Source organism: Lutra lutra, chromosome 5, assembly GCF_902655055.1.
Source record: "Lutra lutra chromosome 5, mLutLut1.2, whole genome shotgun sequence".
NCBI classification, from domain to species: domain Eukaryota; kingdom Metazoa; phylum Chordata; class Mammalia; order Carnivora; family Mustelidae; genus Lutra; species Lutra lutra.
In genome coordinates this window covers 95,506,036-95,524,529 of record NC_062282.1, presented here as the reverse complement: position 1 = coordinate 95,524,529, position 18,494 = coordinate 95,506,036, and the positions used below count along the sequence as shown (strand labels likewise).

Here is an 18,494-nt window from a genome sequence, read left to right as displayed (position 1 = left end):
TGGAGGGAGGTGCATAGGGGATGGGCTAGATGGGTGATGGGTATTAAGGAGGGCACTGGTGATGAGCACTGGGTATTGTATGTACGTGAATACATACAATACATGGATATATACAATACATACATACATGAATCACTGGATTCTACTCCAGAAACCCAATATTGCACTGTATGTTAACTGCCTAAAATCTAAGTTAAAAATAAAAATAAAATAATTAAATCTAATTTACATCCTAACACACTAAAAACTGCAAGTTAAAATTCTGTTCTTACCTCTAAAATTTCTTCAATCCTTATTCTTGGGCTCTCAAGCTTTTCTGCCTTTGCTTTTTTTTTTTTTTTTCTTCTTTTTCAATTTCTGAAATACATACATACATACAGATAGACAGACATGTGTGCGTGCATACATACAAATTCCTTCCTCTCCCAAGTTTCCATTTATTCCATTCCTGAAAGGGCTCTGTGTACTTTGGTTTATTTATTTATTTATTTTTTTAAAGATTTTATTTATTTATTTGACAGAGAGAAATCACAAGTAAGCAGAGAGGCAGGCAGAGAGAGAGGAGGAAGCAGGCTCCCTGCAGAGCAGAGAGCCCGATGCGGGGCTCGAACCCAGGACCTGGGATCATGACCCGAGCCGAAGGCAGCGGCTTAACCCACTGAGCCACCCAGGCGCCCCTGTACTTTGGTTTATTAAGACTTCTGGAGACTACTAGCAAAGCTTTTTTTTAGGTGTAAGTAGGGAATTTGCTATCAAGTCTACTCCGTCTATGATCTTCATTTCTTAGAGAAAGAAATGAAAAACTGTAGAGAAAAATTTTCAAAGAGTAAAGACTGATCATTATAAAGCTTTAAAAGAATTCTACTGCACCTTAAATTCATTCAGGGATTAATTTAAATTTGTTTCAAATAATTCAATTAGGAATTAATGCATGGGTATTGCACTAAAACATTTCCATGTTAACAGAAGTGCTATATATGCTAAGATCCCAAGATATTATTATGGCATTTATATTGTAAGGTAAAAAAGAAACAAGGGGCAAATGATAGGTTATAAGAGTTACATGGTCACATGGTTACATGGGCAAGTTCACTTTATGAAAAATTGTTAGACTGACATTTTTCCTCATTTATATATGTATGTACTTTTCTGTGTGAATATTCTACTTCAATAAAAAGAGTTAGAGAGACATAAGAGATTGATCAACCTAATGCAATATGTAGATCCTGATTCCAAAAAAACCAGTGTTTTAGGCCTTTATTGACATTTGAGGACATCTGATATTTGCTTAAATTAAGGAAATATTAATTTTTTAAAAGATTTTATTTATTTATTTGACAGAGAGAGACATAGAGAGGGAACACAAGCAGGGGGAATGGGAGAGGGAGAAGGAGGTTTCCTGCTTAGCAGGGAGCCCAACATGGTGCTGGATCCCAGAACTCTAGGATCTTGACCTGAGCCGAAGGCAGACACTTAATCAACTGAGCCTCCCAGGCACTCTGGAAATACTAATGTTTTAAGAGAAATAGTGGTATAGTCATGATTATTATTTTTTTGTCCTTATATTTTGGAAACATAGGTCAGTATTTAATGGATGCAATGAAATGTTATCTGGGATTGGCTTCAAGATCATCCAGGGGAGTGGAGCAAATGATGGGAAAAAATTCTTCATGTGTCGACACCTGTTAAACCTGGATCATATATATTTTGGGGTTCATTTTACTATTTCTCTACTTACATACATGTTTGAATTTTCTGTAATGCAGTTACTTGTACACACACATGCATGCACATATAAAGCTAAACTGAAACTTCATTTCTTATGCTAATAATGTTTTTCCTTTTCTCATACTGTGTTTGTTTGTTTTTTTTTTCCTTAACTCAGACATTTGGAGGAGAAAAGGAATCCTTTGGAAATTTTCATTACTCTTTTTAGACGCAGGATGGCACTGTTTGAATAAGTAATTAGCCAATGTCCATTTCTCCTGGAATAGGCTCCTTTCCTTTACAATGTTAATACTTCCTAGGGCAGTTTGTCTTAGTTGAGAGTAAAAACTTTTCAGATAACGTGTAGAGATGATCCTACTTACACCTTAACTTTAGTTTCCTGTGCTGGCAGTATCTATCTAATACCAGTTTTTTATTTTTTATTTTTATTTTTTATTTATTTATTTATTTTTTTAAAATATTTTCTTTATTTATTTGACAGAGAGAGATCACAAGTAGGCAGAGAGTCAGGCAGAGAGAGAGGGGGAAGCAGGCTCCCTGCCCAGCAGAGAGTCTGATGCGAGGCTCGATCTCAGGACCCTGGGATCATGACCTGAGCTGAAGGCAGAGGCTTTAACCCACTGAGCCACCCAGGTGCCCTAATACCAGTTTTTTAAAATTAAGGATAAAGTTCACAACTACTTAAAGGGTGGTTTCATGCAAAAACAGTTCTGTGCCTACTCTTCTTGTTTTTTGTGTTTACAATTATTGCTAGGGGATTGGTCATCCATGTTTCTTAATGCAAATACATCTATCTATCTATCTATCTATCTATCTATCTATTTATAATAAATCACCTATCTATCTCTATATGAATCCTCCTTATTTAAAACTGTCAATGCCAACCACAGGACGTATTTCTACTTTTTAAATGGCATTGAGCCAAATACTACTGATTAAGGTCAAGATGAGTATTAAAGACTATAGACAAAAGCTTTCCCCTTCAACCCTCAGAAAAAGAATGGAAATAACTGTATTCTTGGACGTTCTCAGTCTGATTCATGCCTTATTTTAGCCAACTATTCATGTATTCACCAGAAGAATTACACCTACTACCTCCGGTGTAGGAAGAAAAAAAAATGTCAAATGAGCAATAATGTTAGCAGAAGCTTGAAACTTAAGAGCGGGTATTCAGAAACGTCCTCCTCCCCACCCCCTTCCCTCCGGTCCAATTCCCCTTTCTGGTTCTGGCCATCGGAAATTGACTTGGCGTTAACTACCGACTGGAATTTCAAGGCGTCAATACCCCGCCCCCCCAACCCGTGTCCCCCCCAGCTTCGGAAACTCTTAAACCTCTCCCTACCCTACACTCAACCATAGAGACAGATAAATGATGCAGCAGATCACACCGCTGAAAGGCAACATTTGTCCTGAGCTATTTTCACATTTTTTCCTGTTTCCGATTTGTGTGCCAGACTTTTGTTTGCTTGCTTTAGGACATGGAAAACATATTTGGGCATTTCCCCCACAGTAATGCCAATGGCTTTCTCCCAGCAAATGAAAGTGAAAGTGCTACGTTTTAGTGGTGTTTTATTCTTTAAAGTGTGTACTAGCAGCTGGTGTGTATGGAGATGTGGGGGTGGGACGGAGGGTGGGATTGGGAAGCTTGAAGAACCAGTTTTGAGGTTTTGTTTGTTTATCTTAAGATCGCAGCAGGGTTCCTGTTTTTTTTTTTCTCCCTTTTTTGGGGGTCTGACTTTGGATTTATTTTCATTTGGACAGTCATTGAGGTTTCATTCAATGTACTGACTTAAAAAAATACACTCCACTTGTAGCTTTCCCCGGTTGCACTTTAAAACACCAGCCAGTCTCACCCTCATCTGGAAATAATGCAAGCTTCTCTTTCTTCCTCCTCCCCCACTTTTTTTTCCCCCTTCTTTTAAAGCCCCACATAACCTGAAGTCGGTAATCAGATGGAAAATGTGCTGGTCTTAGTTTACTTTAGTCTACTCTCCCTGTTGGTGGCAATTTTACTTGTTGAGGTATATTGAAAAAACACAGGCATTTTATGCACATGTAGCTACTGAGTCTTGAAATATGCCACTGATCTAAGTTTGTTGTAAGTTTCCTTAAGGACACTTTATGTGTAACTCTTACTATTTTTGTTGCGTGGACTTAAAAAAATACACGGAGAAGGACACCAGCGATCTTAACAGTGACAGTAATTCATCTGAAGTCATTCATCCTCTCCCTCCCCGTTCCTTTTTCCAAGAAACAACTAATCACAAACCAGGCTAGAATTTCTAAAAAGAGGAGGAGGAAGAAAAAGAGGCGGAGTGGGGTAGGGGACTGAGTTTAGAAGGGCCAGAATCTCTCTCATTCACAGGGTGGAAAAGTTGACATTGTCTAAGCCCTTCTGAATGGCTGGTAGTTGGTTACCCTGATTGTACCTCTACCTCCCCTCCCCCTCCACGTGACGACCCAGGACACATGCGCACCCGACGCAGCCCGGCACATCTGCAGACTGACGTCAGTGTGCTCTGCCTCCGAGGAAAAGCTGCCAAAATTTTCTCCTGCTGCAATTCAAGTTGGCTGGGGGCCGGTAGTGAGATCTAGGGCTACTTCAACAAAACTTTGCTGCCCTTCCTGCTCCTCTTGTCTTCTTTTCTCTTGATACCCTTTGATGCTCTTCACATGTTATTTGCATAGCAAAGGCACTAAGCTGTCCAGGAAGAGAGGGCACCACTTCCACCCCCAATAAGCCTTTTTTTCCCCTTCCTTCTTTCTTTTTTTCCTTTCCTTTTTTTGCAGAGGGGGGGTCGAGAGAGAAAGGGGATTTGCAAAGGCTGCATCTCTGGATGGTAGCCTGGATGTGTTGATGGCATCTCTTTTATTGCCAAATCGCAAAGTCCGTTCTCTAAAGCCCGGTTTAGCCAGACTATAGGGTTTTATTCTGGCTGCAGAATAAGTAACTGACTGCTGTGGCTTTGCAAAGGGGGACAGAAAAAAGAGAGAGAGAGAGAGAGAGAGGGGAGAGAGTACGTGAGTCGTCCAGTGCAATCTCTATTGTTTGAAACTTACTTTTTATCAGAATTTGAAGATGAAAACGGTAAGGAAGACTTAACAATATTCAGTGAAACCGTTTTTGCTTTTTTAAAAAAAAAAAATTAAAACTTGTGCTTTGCTTGTCTTCCGAATAACGCGTAGAAAACTTTTTCTCTGTGTGTGTGTATGTGTGCATGTGCGTGTGTGTGTGTTTTTAATGGCAATGAGTGAGCTTGACTGAACTCATTTTACAGATAGAAATCTTTTTAACTCCAGACTAGTCGGGGGTTGGAGAAATCTGGGTCTTGCAAGTATTTTATGATGCAAAAAATACACGTCTATTATACGAATAGACATGTTTTGTGAAATATGACTTGATTATGATTATTTGGTCTTTTAACTATCACCAAATAGTAATCGGGAAGGTAATAATGATGTGTATTTTAAACTGATTTCTAGTTTTCTTAAAGAAAAACCTGCATTTTATAGTTTCATGTCAGTGTCTTAAGTAGTCAGACAAGTGCATATTTTATGCCTGGGCTCAGAGGGCAGAATTAATATGCTAGCTATAGCCCCAATGCTCTAGGATATGTTAAGCTTTTAATAGGCTAATCAAAGAGATGGAAGCGTGTGTTTTTGATTTACTTTTGGCCACTTGGGACGACGTGCTAGACTCATAACCCTCCGGAGCCTTGAATATCTGGGTATGTCTGTGTATATGGTATATGGGATCAAAGTTCAGGGATTGTTGTGGGGGGGGGCAGTTGGAGTGCCAGAGGGGTTTTTGGAAAGCTGCCTTCTGATAATGTGTACTACAATTCCTGTCTTTGGCAATTTCTTTCCTTGTTGTACTAGAGGCAAAGAGAGTGAAAAAGCGCACTGAGAGGGAACAAGAGAGTGAGTTTCTTACTCTTGTTTTTATTTGAGCTGCCGGTGCAACGCGTTTGGGCCAAATGCCAACTGTCTGGGTCACACGCGTTTTATCCAAATAGATTTAGCGCTGCTGTCTGGAAATGGGCTGCTGAATGTTAACTTTAGGATCAACTCAACCAGGGCAGCTCAGACTATTACCCTCTGTCTGGGCGAAGTAGGATGGGGGGGCGGAGTGCAGAATGGAGGAGGAAAGGGGAAACTGAACCATTGCTTGGAACTTTTAAAAAGACACTGGAGTGTGATTTTCAACATATTCTTTTATATTCAAATTTCTTCTGGTAGTTTTCTTTCTTCCCTTTTATAGCTTATATTGATTAGACTAAAATGTAGGAATGACAGTTTTTTAAATTCATGACAGGGAAAGAAATGTAATGTAAAACTGGTGTATTTGAAGGAAATTGGGAAAATTAATTTTGGAAATAATTGTTTTCCTGTGTTTCACCAAAGTGATAACTACAGTTCTGGTTAATGTTGATTTTGTGCTTAAGTGTGATCATTGGTGTTTTGGATTTCTATAGAATAGCATATAGAGGCAAATAACTTGATTTCAAACAAATCAAATGCATTCATCTGCCACAAATGGCAGCAAAAAAAAAAATCTGTTTTGTTGTACTAATATTTTTGTGATGCTCAAGGGGAAAAACCTCTAACCTCAAGACCTGAAATATTTTAATACTTTTCATGTCTGGGCCAATATGTGTAAGATTAATTTCTACTCTTGTCTACTCTTACCACTTCCTCTTCATTTCCTTAGCAACCACTAGTAGCTACTAGTGGTTTAGGATGGGTCTCTATGCCAAATCCTACCCTGTGTGTGAGTTTTATGAGAAAATAAAGAGAGTTAACATATTAAGAAAATTAATAACACATTCTTAGGAGAAGAAGAAAAGCCAGAAGAGGTGGATAGTTCTCTTGGTTCTACCAAAAGACAGTTGATTATCAACATTTTGTAATAGCCTCAGAAGAAAAAGGTGTTTCTGCTTTTCAACAGAGAAGTTATAATACAGATAGTGTATTATACTTGTCATCTGGAAAAAACAGTTTGGGAATACATGTAATTTGGAGCTTGATTTTTGTAGAATGATGTTTTGTATGTTTGCTTTGGGCTCATTTGATCTTCTTGATAGGTGAGTTTTGAGTGTTTTCAATTATACCTTGGGACACTAATCTCACAAAGTTTATAAATGATCTGGAAACCTTTGTACTTATAGCCTAGTAGTGTCCTTGGCATATAGTAGGTGACTCTAAATGTTTGTTGAGAGAATAAATGGAAAATGAAATGAGAAGTTAATTTTCACATATAGAAATTAAATACTTGAAGGGAACAGAGTATTGTTGCTTCCTCTGAAGACCAAATCAGCCTTAAAATAAAGAACCAGAGTTAAGATGGATGAAAGAAGTTGAGTAGGATGTTATACATATTCTTTAGCTCCATAATAATAGTTCATGAGAGGAAATTATTACCTTGGCTACTCCCAGATCACTTGAAGTAAAGATGATAAAGGGAAAAGACAAGTAAGAACCCTTCAACCAGGGAAACTACTGAGGCAGTAACTGTAGAGCAAGTTGTCTGATCTTATTTCCACTTAGCTAGTGTACCTTTGATCCATGGAAGGAGGTAAATAATCCCTTAACTTTACTGGCTGGTACATTTGTATTTGGAAAAAAAGCATATGTGAAATCAAAGAAAATGGAATTTTTAAATTTAAAATATTTGTAAGCCCAATTATCATGACCTACATTCTTTATTATTTGCACTAAAGACAATACAATGTTATTGATTGATTCCTATCATCATATTTAACTATTCTACATTTTGCATGAAATGCAAGAACATGAAACTATTTTTTAAGGAAACCCTTTGAAAAGTATCATACTCCTTATGAATAAGATAAGAAGGGGGGGTTAATATTTCCTTAGTCATTAAAGTGAAGTGTGCGGACATTTTACATCATGTGTAATCTGATTTAATTGACAAGTCTTTGTGAGGTAGATACCATTATCTTGGTTTTATTGATGAGGAAAAATATCCAGAGAGGTTAAGTAACTTGGAGTCAAGCCAGAACTCCAAGCCTTTGTCCTTTCCACTAGGTAATAATGCTACTCCTATACAATATAAAGAGTTAATACATAATGATTTATGAATAGTTATGTAATATTTTAATGTTAGTTTGAATTATGGAAACTATATTTGAAAAAGTCAGTGTTTATATACATTTCTTTATAATATCCAGATCAACCTCTCTAGCAGGTGTCAGAAAGTAGGTTAACTATTCATTTTTATTGTGTAGGTAACTAAGAGAGGTTGTTATGTTAGTTGTTGTTGATTTTAGTTGACCTCGGTCAACTCATTTACTTATTAAAGTTTCTTCACTGGCTCCAGAAGATTGAGAAAAAAGTGGGGAGTGAGGATGGGTGTGGGAAAGGAGAAAGAAACTCAAATTTATTGCATGTCCATGTGCCAGATACTATAGCTAGTGGTGGAAACAAGGTTTGGTTTAACTTTTTTAAAGGTCCGGCTCTTTCTATTATGTACCAATACAACTTTTTACTACAAGTTCTTAAATCAAATGTTAGTCTACTTCTGGCCAAGTAGTCACATATTACTTTTTCTCTCAGTGGTACTTGTTTACTTAATTTGGGCGTTTACTGGACAGTGGTGATAATTGTAAGAGTGAAGGTTACAAAACTGAAGAGTAGGAAATTTCTTGAGGAGAAAATAGGTGTTCCTTAAACCCAGACAACTTTAAGTTTGTCATTAGTTTCAGAGCCCAGGAAAATGGGAAAAAAGGATGAAGGAGTCATACAAATATATCACCGCTAATAGAAAAGGAGCTCAAATGTGTTAATTAAATGTTCTTCTTTAGAGGAAGATTAAGGCATATATGGGACTCATTTAATGTCAGACATTATTATGCAAAACACTCAAGCCATCTGGAGAGTGAATCTTGTTTATGAAGTGACAGTTACACTTTAATATCTCATGGGAAGTTTTGGAATATGGACACTGTATGTAAGTAGGTTAGGAATAAAGATAACTGGATTCTTTCCTTTAGTTAGTTATTGACTAATGGTGTGACTTAATCTCTTTATAGATTTTTGCCTGAGTAAGCATATGTCTTAACTAAATCATTGTAGAAATAATTTTGAGATGAAACAATTATTGTGTGTAAAGTTGCTTAAAACTATTCACATTAATTAATTTAACCATTTGTTATGATCATATTATTTGACAGTGGTTACATGGGTCTACTATTGAATATTCAAGTTAGAGTGCCTTAAACTGGAAGTATGATATGGTAGAAGGAATTTAGACTTAAGAGTTAGAGAGCCTTCTGTAAGACTCTTGGTTCTGCTATTTTCTAGCTTTGTGACCACTATGAGCTTCAACTGTCTTATCTGTAAATTGGGAGCCGTATTGTTATCAATTCTTGCAAAAAAAAATAGTCACCATAAACTTAGTGGCTTAAAAAAACATACATTTATTATCTCACAGTTCTCCGATTCAGGAAACTGGGCTTGGTGTGGCTATGTTCTGTGCTTCAGGGTCTTTCATGAGGCTGCAAGTAAGATTTTGGCAAGGGCTCTGGTCACCAAAGAATGCTTGACTAGTGAGGGATCTGCTTCTAAACTCACATATTAGTGGGCAGGGTTCAGTTCTCAAAGGCCATTACATTGAGGGCCTTAGTTCCTTGTTAGTGGTTATTGGAAGGCTGCTCTCAGTTGCTTGCCATGTGAGCCCTTCTATATGACAGCTGGCTTCATCAAAACCAAAAGGGAGAGAGTCTACTAGTAAGATAGAAATCAGAATTTTTTATAATATAATCATTGACGTGACATTTTCTCAACACTTTATTGGTAACATTTTTCAAGTTACTCAAGGGAAGGTAATTATGCAAATGTGTGGATATCAGGAGGTAGGCTCATTGGGGCCATCCTAGAGACTGCCTGACATAGCAGCAATAATATCCACTTTATAAGATTGTTGTGAATACTAAAAGAAGTAACATATATTTAAAATTCTCTTCATTTTTGGTCTGACCTTAAACTAACTTTCTAGATATTACCTGTTGGTCTTCTCCATAGGAACCAAACTTATTATTATTACTGAAATGACTTTCTGTTTTTTCCTTTCCATCTAGACTTTGTAGAATATATGTCTTTAATTTGCAGTGATTGCTTCCATTGATTTGAACTGTGAAATTGTGTTCATCTTCCAGGGCCTATCTCAAATGCCACTTTTTAAATAAGCTTTTCTTGATCCATCCTTCTCTAATTCAGATGTCATTTCCCTCATCTGATCTCCTCAATGCCATTTCATAATTTTATTATGGCAAATGTCATTCTGCCTTGAATTTTTTTTCTTTCTTGCTTAGATTATGAACTCTCAAATGGCAAGGATTGTGTTAATCTTTTCTGTAGCCTCATAACAGCATTTTAAGAACATAGTAAATCATATTTGTTGATTAATAAATTAGTTTTTGGATGGAAGAAGTTTTAAATGATTGTAGTTGTTTTATTTGTTGTAATAACCAACATTTTTAGCACCATAGGGAATGAAGTATTCCACATAAATTAATTTTTCAATCAACTACAAATATCCTCTTATATGCCTAAAGTGATGTTCTTTTAATCAGTATTTATTCATTCATTTACTCATTTTTTGACCAACATATATGTAAACATTTATTATTTAATCCCATACATTAGGAATGTGGAATGAAAATCTTTCTAGTACTTTTTGTGTACTTCTCTATATTAGTAATAAGTTATATTATTAAAAACAATTGAATCTTTTATTCCTGACTCAGGCAGTGTTTTGAATATCAAATATTGAGCTATAACACTATAGGAACTGTCAGACTATTTAAGGGCCATTTGCCTGTACCCCAAACTGTATTACTTTGGGGTTCTGTCACTAATTTCTAGTTTGTCTTTCTTTTTCTTCGGTTTTGTGCTGTTATTGACGTAGTTTCTTAGTTCCTTTGCTCTTTTCTTCCAAAGTACTATGTGCTGGGAAATCAGGTAGTCACATATGCTAGCATTTGGTACGAAATGTAAATTCATGGACTGTGAGTTAGGTTGTGAGTTGAAAAGAAAGTGCATGAGATAGGACAGGAAATCTGTTGTGATACCTGAAATGAATTTTTAAAAATTCTTTCTTTTTCAGAAAATGAACTTCTTTTATTTTCAGTTACATTCTAGATAGGTGAAGTTGTCTCATATGTATTCCTTTTTAAGTCATATAAGACTTACAGATAAAATCAAGGGGTAAGGTAAATATGGCTTAAATTTTTAGAAGTTTATTTTGTGCTAGTGTCTGAGTGTTCACAGACCGTTGCTAAGTGTCACTCTGTATTTGCAGATATACTCTAAGAAAAAATAATAAGTGTCTTGTATAGCAACAAATCAATCTTGAATATGAGTGTTTCTAAACAGCACATCAAGGAATGGGAATTTTATACTATTTATCCCTTACATAAAATGAATTTTGGTTGTGAAATCACTCTACCTTTTATTTTATTGAAAGGAGGTTAGTCATTGTACCCACACATTTTTTCTTCAAAGCTTAAAAAAATAATTTTTATGATTTCACTTTAGATTCTTTCTTTGATTATTAAGTAGCTCTGGCATTATCCTGCTTACCATTTAGGTTTCTGATTGTTTAGTCTTGTGGATGTTTTTAGACTATAAAGAACAAAATAGTGTAATTTAACTATATTAAATCATACTGTATTTTTTGTCTTTTGATAAACATGCATCAATATTTTTCATTTAACATAAATTTTGTTTGTTTGTTTTTCTAGGTTAAAAATGGCCATACTTTAGTAACTAGTTAGTCAAATGCTTTGCTTGTGAAAATTTTACCACCATTCTTTTGTTTCCTTTTGGATTGAAAAAATGAATCCAGATACAGAAGAAAGTATGGGATGTTGGAAAAAAGTACCTGTTGAACAGTGGAACATCTAATAATTAATTTGCAAGAAATTTTACAGAAATAAAATTGTTATGCTTCGATTTTGGTATGGTATTGACTCTCTAGCACATAGGTAGCCCTCCAAAAAAATCATCCAGTTTTCTAAATTATGGAAATTTTGTGGAAGACGTTGACCTGGATTTTGAGCCTCATCATGGCTTCATCGGAATTTCATAGTGACCACAGGCTTTCGTACAGTTCTCAAGGTAGGAGTCCTGCTTGTGAAAATGACCAAAAAATACTGCTATTAATTTGATGAGAAAAGATTTTGAATATTTAGTTTGGGTGAATGTTTTCTCTGGGATATGTAGTGATAGAAGTGGAGGCCCACTGTACCAATAGAGTGCTAGTTTCATAAATCTTGAGGGTTCTAAGTAGTCTAACTTGTTATACTAGTATTTAACATCTAGTGTATTTTACAGTTGACTGATCTTTCTTAGATGATAGACTCAGACCTCTTATTTTGAATCCTAAACTTTAACAAGCTCATTTATTGCTAGGAGTTACAGGCAAGGTCATGTTCAAAAGGAATCCAAGGGTTTATGCTATAAAAGAGCAAAAAACTAGACATATTCTGATACAAGGTCCCTCTAATATGGAGGCTAAGTGATAAAAATACTTTCCAAGCTTAAGAATTCTGATATAAGAACTAGAATCTGAGTAAAAGAGTAAGAGAGGTAAGAAGTACAACTTTTCAAACTCTAATCCACGGGTTCCTAATTTGAATCCATAGAATTGAACTTTATTTATTTATTTATTTTTAAGATTTCATTTGTTTATTTGAGAGAGAGAGAGAGATAGCAATAGAGAAAATGAGCTGGGAGGACAGGGAGAAACAGGTTCCCCACTGAGTAGAAAGCCCCATGGGGGGCTTGATCCCAGGACTCCGGGATCATGACCTGAGCCGAAGGCAGAAGCTTAACAGACTGAGCCACCACAGAATTGAAACCAGACGCCATATAGAATTGAATTTATAGTATAGAAAAGATCTTAACAGAGATCCATGGAGTGAATGACATTTTGTTTTCCAAGGACATGGCCAATCTTTATAGATTTATTAAAATGTCTTTTTTGATTGCTCTCCCATGAATGTTTGGTAACCAATAATTTTTTGGTGTGGATGAGCCAAACTTTCAAGCCTTTCTATGTTGATGTATATGTCTAGAAGTCTGTATGTATACAATGTGGCTCTCAAAGTTTATTAATAAAGCTGTAGCATTTAGTATGAACTCTTACTTATAAGAGATGAAATAAATACTGCCTTTTAATTTATTTCTATTTGGTCATACTCTCATAAGAGTTTATATTTGTGGGTGAACTCCATGTATAGACAGTGAGGCAATGGACAGACATTTGGTTTCCCTTAGTGGTAAACCTCACTAAAGGAAGATGTGGTTAAGAAGGTAGATTGGAACTATTAAGTATACATAAATGAGGAAAATATGTGTAATAATACTTTAAATTTTTTTCAATCTAAGATTTTTTAAACAGCTTTATTGAGATACAATAAATATATGATATGATTTACTTATATAAAGTGCACCATTCAATGGTTTATAGTATATTTGCAGAGTTATGCAACCATCACCACAATCAATTTTAGAACATTTCAACACCCCTAAAGAAACCCTGTGCCCATTAACAATCACTCCCAAATTCTCTCCAAACCACTCTCCTTCCAGCCCTAAACAGCCTTAATCTACTTATGTCTTGAGATTTTCCTATTCTGAATATTTCCCACAAAACGAATCACATACTATGTGGTCTTTTGTGATTGACTCCTTTCACGTTGCATAATGTTTTTAGAATGTTAGATAATGAGCTTTAATAATGAAGGCAGTTATTATGAAGTTTCATTTATGTCATACATGTATCAGTTATGTGTTGAATAATATTCCATTGTGTGAATATACCACATTTTATTTATTCATTCATCAGTTGATAAACATTCAGATTATTTCTCCATTTTGGCTATTATGAATAATGCTGCTATGAACAGTCATGTACAACTTTTTGTGTGGATATGTGTTTTCTCAGGTAAATACCTAGGAGTGGAATTGCTGGGTCCGATGGTAGTTCCATGTTCAACCTTCTGAGGAACTGCCAGACTGCTTTCCGAAATGGCTTCTGTATTTTCCATTCCAACTGACAATTTAAAAAATGTTTCTACAAGGCTGTAGAAATTCAATATTAACTCCTTTGGATAACTTTAAAAAACATTTTATCTATTTTATCTATTATTTTAAATATGTGTACTTTTCACTGTTTTTTATTTCACTATAAAATATTCCTGTTTCCTATAAGAATTTAGCTTTTAGAATCCAGTAAGAAATAAATGTAAAAACAAAAAATAGTCTTTCAAACTAATTTTAAAATAATCCTATTTTGAGGAACAATTGGAACTTAATTCATCATTAGATTTTAAGCTTCATTTTGTTTAACATAACAGTTTTTATTCATATCTCACATATAATGATGCTGATATAGTTTTTGTTGTTTATACTGCTACTTCTTCGTTCTGTTAAATTTTCTTTTCTTCCATGTGTTTTTTCTGGATTCTCTGCCTTGTGATTACAAAGAGGAATTCCTGACTTATCTAGAACACTACCAGCTAACTATTCCAATAAGGGTTGATCAAAATGGAGCTTTTCTCAGCTTTACTGTGAAAAATGATAAACACTCCAGGAGAAGACGGAGTATGGACCCTATTGATCCACAGCAGGCAGTATCTAAGTTATTTTTTAAACTTTCAGCCTATGGCAAGCACTTTCACCTAAACTTGACTCTCAACACAGATTTCGTGTCCAAACATTTTACGGTAGAATATTGGGGGAAAGATGGACCCCAGTGGAAACATGATTTTTTAGACAACTGTCATTACACAGGATACTTGCAAGATCAACGTAGTACAACTAAAGTGGCTTTAAGCAACTGTATTGGGTTGGTAAGTAGATGTTATAATTTTTAGTTTCTGATGGGGAAATAAATTCACAATGTAAATGTCTTTCCTCCCATTAAGAATATACAGAGTTGGGGGCGCCTGGGTGGCTCAGTGGGTTAAGCCGCTGCCTTCGGCTCAGGTCATGATCTCAGGGTCCTGAGATCGAGTCCCACATCGGGCTCTCTGCTCAGCAAGAAGCCTGCTTCCCTCTCTCTCTCTCTCTCTGCCTGCCTCTCCGTCTACTTGTGATCTCTCTCTGTCAAATAAATAAATAAAATCTAAAAAAAAAAAAAAAAGAATATACAGAGTTGGGTTAAGAAAGGAAGATAATAGTCTAAATTTTTTTGTTATTTCTGCTGTCTTTGCTTTTGATAGCCCTATCAAAGTGTTTGCATTAACTCTTCAAAGAATAATTTTTAGAACCATATATTATTTGTAGAATAAATTGAGTACATTGATTGCTAGTTTCTCTGTAAATGGTGTTGGGCTTTATATATAAAACAGATTTTTTTGGAATAAGAATAATCCAAAATAGGGGTGCCTGGGTGGCTCAGTGGGTTGGGGTCTCTGCCTTCGGCTTCGGTCATGGTACCGGGTCACGGGATAGAGCCCCGCATCAGGCTTTCTGCTCGGCAGGGAGCCTGCTTCCCACACCCCTCTCCGCCTGCCTCTCTGCCTACTTGTGATCTCTGTCTGTCAAATAAATAAATAAAATCTTTTAAAAAAAGAAAAGAATAATCCAAAATAAATCTGTATTGAAACTTCTCGTATATTAAAATGACACTTGCTATTAAATATGATAGAAAAATACTGTTCCCAGTCATCCCCACTGCCATCTAAGTTTGGATACTCTTCTACATCTAAGGGGATAGCGGAGTGTCACCCATCTATTCTTTATCCTTTATTTTTTTTTTTAAGATTTTATTTATTTATTTGACAGAGAGAGAGATCCCAAGCAGGCAGAGAGGCAGGCAGAGAGAGAGGGGGAAGCAGGCTTCCTGCTGAGCAGAGAGCCCGATGTGGGGCTTGATCCCAGGACCCTGAGATTATAACTTGAGCTGAAGGCAGAGGCTTAACCCACTGAGCCACCCAGGTGCCCCTATTTTTTCTCCTTTATTAAGACGTTCTGACTCTTGCTCTCTTTCCCTCTATTTTTTAACACCTTTTTGTTTTACTTTGCTTCCTATTGAAACTGCATGGCCCATGTTGACTACCTTTGGCTACTTAAGATATGGTCTGCCAGGTTTGCCCACTGAAGTTACTGTTTTCTCCTTGGCAACTAATAATGAATTTGTGAGCAGATACTTTGAGACTATGTAAATACTCTGTTCCTCATCACACCTTTGCCCACCACACTTAGTAACTCCTGCATCTATTCTTATTTTGTTTTATGTTTCATTTTTTTTTTAAAGAATTCTTTTTTTTTTAAAGATTTTATTTATTTATTTGTTAGAGAGAGAGAGAGCATGAGCACAGGCAGACAGAGTGGTAGGCAGAGGCAGAGGGAGAAGCAGGCTCCCCGCTGAGCAAGGAGCCCGATGTGGGACTCGATCCCAGGATGCTGGGATCATGACCTGAGCCGAAGGCAGCCGCTTAACCAACTGAGCCACCCAGGCGTCCCTTATGTTTCATTTTTAATCAAATGTAAAATGTAAACACTTTTTCTAAAAATCCCACTTTTCGAAGTGCCCCCCCACTTCTTAAGTAGGCTCCACACCTGACGTGGGTCTTGAACTCACAATCCTGAGATCAAGCTCAATTGACTCTACCAATTGAGCCAGCCAGGTACCCTTCAAAGGCCCTTTTAACCAATTCTGTTTCTAGTTGTAAATAATGTAAATGTAGAGATAATTAGTGTTTTCTAATTCTATTTTCTCACCCATTGTTTCAGTATTTCAACCCTTGCCGCATTCAAAGAAGACTTCCTAATATTACTGTTTGTCTGTTATTCAAAATAATGTCACATTTTAGTTTGCTTTATATTTAACCATGGCTTTCTTATCCAGGTTTTGTATTTCTGGAGTTTCTAATTACTGTTATTTTGTCTTATTGTGAAAAAAATCAATTTTTTTTTAACCAAATGATCAGTATTATCCATTTCCTTAGTCTTTTTATCTATTGCTTGGAATATATTCCATCCTTTTCTTCTTTTTTTCTTCCAGTCTGTTGGTTAATTTCTTGAGCTATTGTACATCTCTCATATTGGGATTCTTTTTTCCTGGTTAGTTCTGCATCTTCCTCTTTCTGAGTTTACATCCTGGTTTTATTGGAGAATATCTTCAAGTAATTATGCCAGAAGATGTGTCTGAGAAGTAAAATTTCTGAATCCTTACCTATTTGAAAGTTACTTTATGTTGCCCTCATATTTAGTTAATAATTTAGCTGGATGTGGAATTCTGGTTTCAAAAATCAGGGGCACCTGGGTGGCTCAGGTCATGATCCCAGGGTCCTGGATCGAGCCCCACATCAGGCTCCCTGCTCAGCAGGAAGCCTGCTTTTGCTTCTCCCTCTCCCACTCCCCTACTTGTATTCCCTCTCTCGCTGTCTCTGTCTCTGTCAAATAAATAAATAAAATATTTTAAAAAATCATTTTCCTTCAGAACCATGGATGGTGGAATTGGGAAAGGGAAATATGGGGCATCAAATTTATAAGTACGATTTTATGTCTTAGGGAATGATTTAAGGATCTTTAAAAAGATTATCACTGATTAATTTTGGGAGAATTTTGGGAAGCAGTCTGCTTCTTGTTTTTTTCTTTTTCTTTCCTAAGATTTTTCCTCAATGAAAGTGATATGATCTTCTCTTTATCCTTTCTATTTTAAGAAGTTTATAATAATGTCCTAAGCTGTGGATCCTCCTTCCTTATCCTTATTTGATATTTAATGGTTGCTTTCAATTTAAAGACACACCTTCAGCTTAGAGAAATTCAATAAATTATTTCCTTAATTTCTCTTCCTGTTCCCTACCCCTGCCTTTTTGTAATTGGTTCTTTACTTCCCTTGTCTTTCTCTTTTTCCTTCTTTTTCTGTTTTGTTCTAAGTTCTATGAGATCTCTCCAATTTTGCTTTCTTTTCCTTCAACTGATTTAAAAATTACAAGCAGTCATACTTCTAATTTTCAAGAGATTTTCCTTTTTAATTGTTCTTTTCTTTACATTTTGTTTTTATTTCTTAGTTATGTCCACAGTTGCCTTTCTACATTTTCCCTTATTCACTCTTCCATTCACCAAATATTTTTATAAGTACCGATCATATAATAGGCACTGATCTAGGTGCTAGGAGTACAACACTGAACAAAAGAGAAATTCTTGTCATCACAAAGCTTGCATTCTCGTGGAGGATATACACAATCAGATAAATAAATAAAAATCACAGTACGTTGGATAATGATAAGTTCTAAGAAGGAAAAAATACTGAGTGAAGACCTAAGGAAAATGAGGAAGGTAAGCTGACATCTGAAGGAAAGGATTTCCAGGTGGAAATCTTTAAGTATGAAGATGTGAGCTAAGAGTGTTTGGGAGACAGCAAGAAGACTGCCCTGGCTGGAACTCATGAAAGAAAGGGAGTGTAATGGAAGGTGAGGTTGGAAAGAGAACTGCGGCCAGATGGTAGATTTTAGAAGACACAGGATCAAATCAATGATGACTCCAAGCTTGAGGCCTGGACAACTAGAAGAAAGCAGCCATGAGTTGAGATAAGAAAGACTCAGGTATTAACTGAGATAGAAAACCTGGAGGAGGACCATACTATGGGTCAGTGTATATCTTAAATTCAGTTGGACTTGTTAAACTTGATATGTTGAATAACATATTGGATATGCAAGTCTGAAATTCAGGAGAGGGATATGAATCATGGAGTTATAAAATTGGGAATCATTAATATATAGATGACA

At 36.0% G+C, this 18,494-nt stretch overlaps 1 protein-coding gene across 5 annotated transcripts in view; it reads left to right on the top strand.

Moving 5' to 3' along the window:
- The window catches only part of ADAMTS6 (ADAM metallopeptidase with thrombospondin type 1 motif 6), a 312,212-nt gene that overhangs the window by 5,494 nt on the left and 288,224 nt on the right, over positions 1-18,494 (top strand). For 2 of the 5 annotated variants that reach the window (XM_047730844.1, XM_047730845.1), the window contains exons 3-4: positions 11,493-11,868; positions 14,242-14,606. In XM_047730844.1, coding sequence (XP_047586800.1) covers positions 11,772-11,868; positions 14,242-14,606 — 462 coding nt within the window. In that variant the 5' untranslated portion in view covers positions 11,493-11,771. Of the gene's footprint in view, positions 1-4,206; positions 4,817-11,492; positions 11,869-14,241; positions 14,607-18,494 lie in introns of those variants that run through there. The other 3 variants (XR_007127597.1, XM_047730847.1, XM_047730843.1) reach the window with 3 other exon arrangements.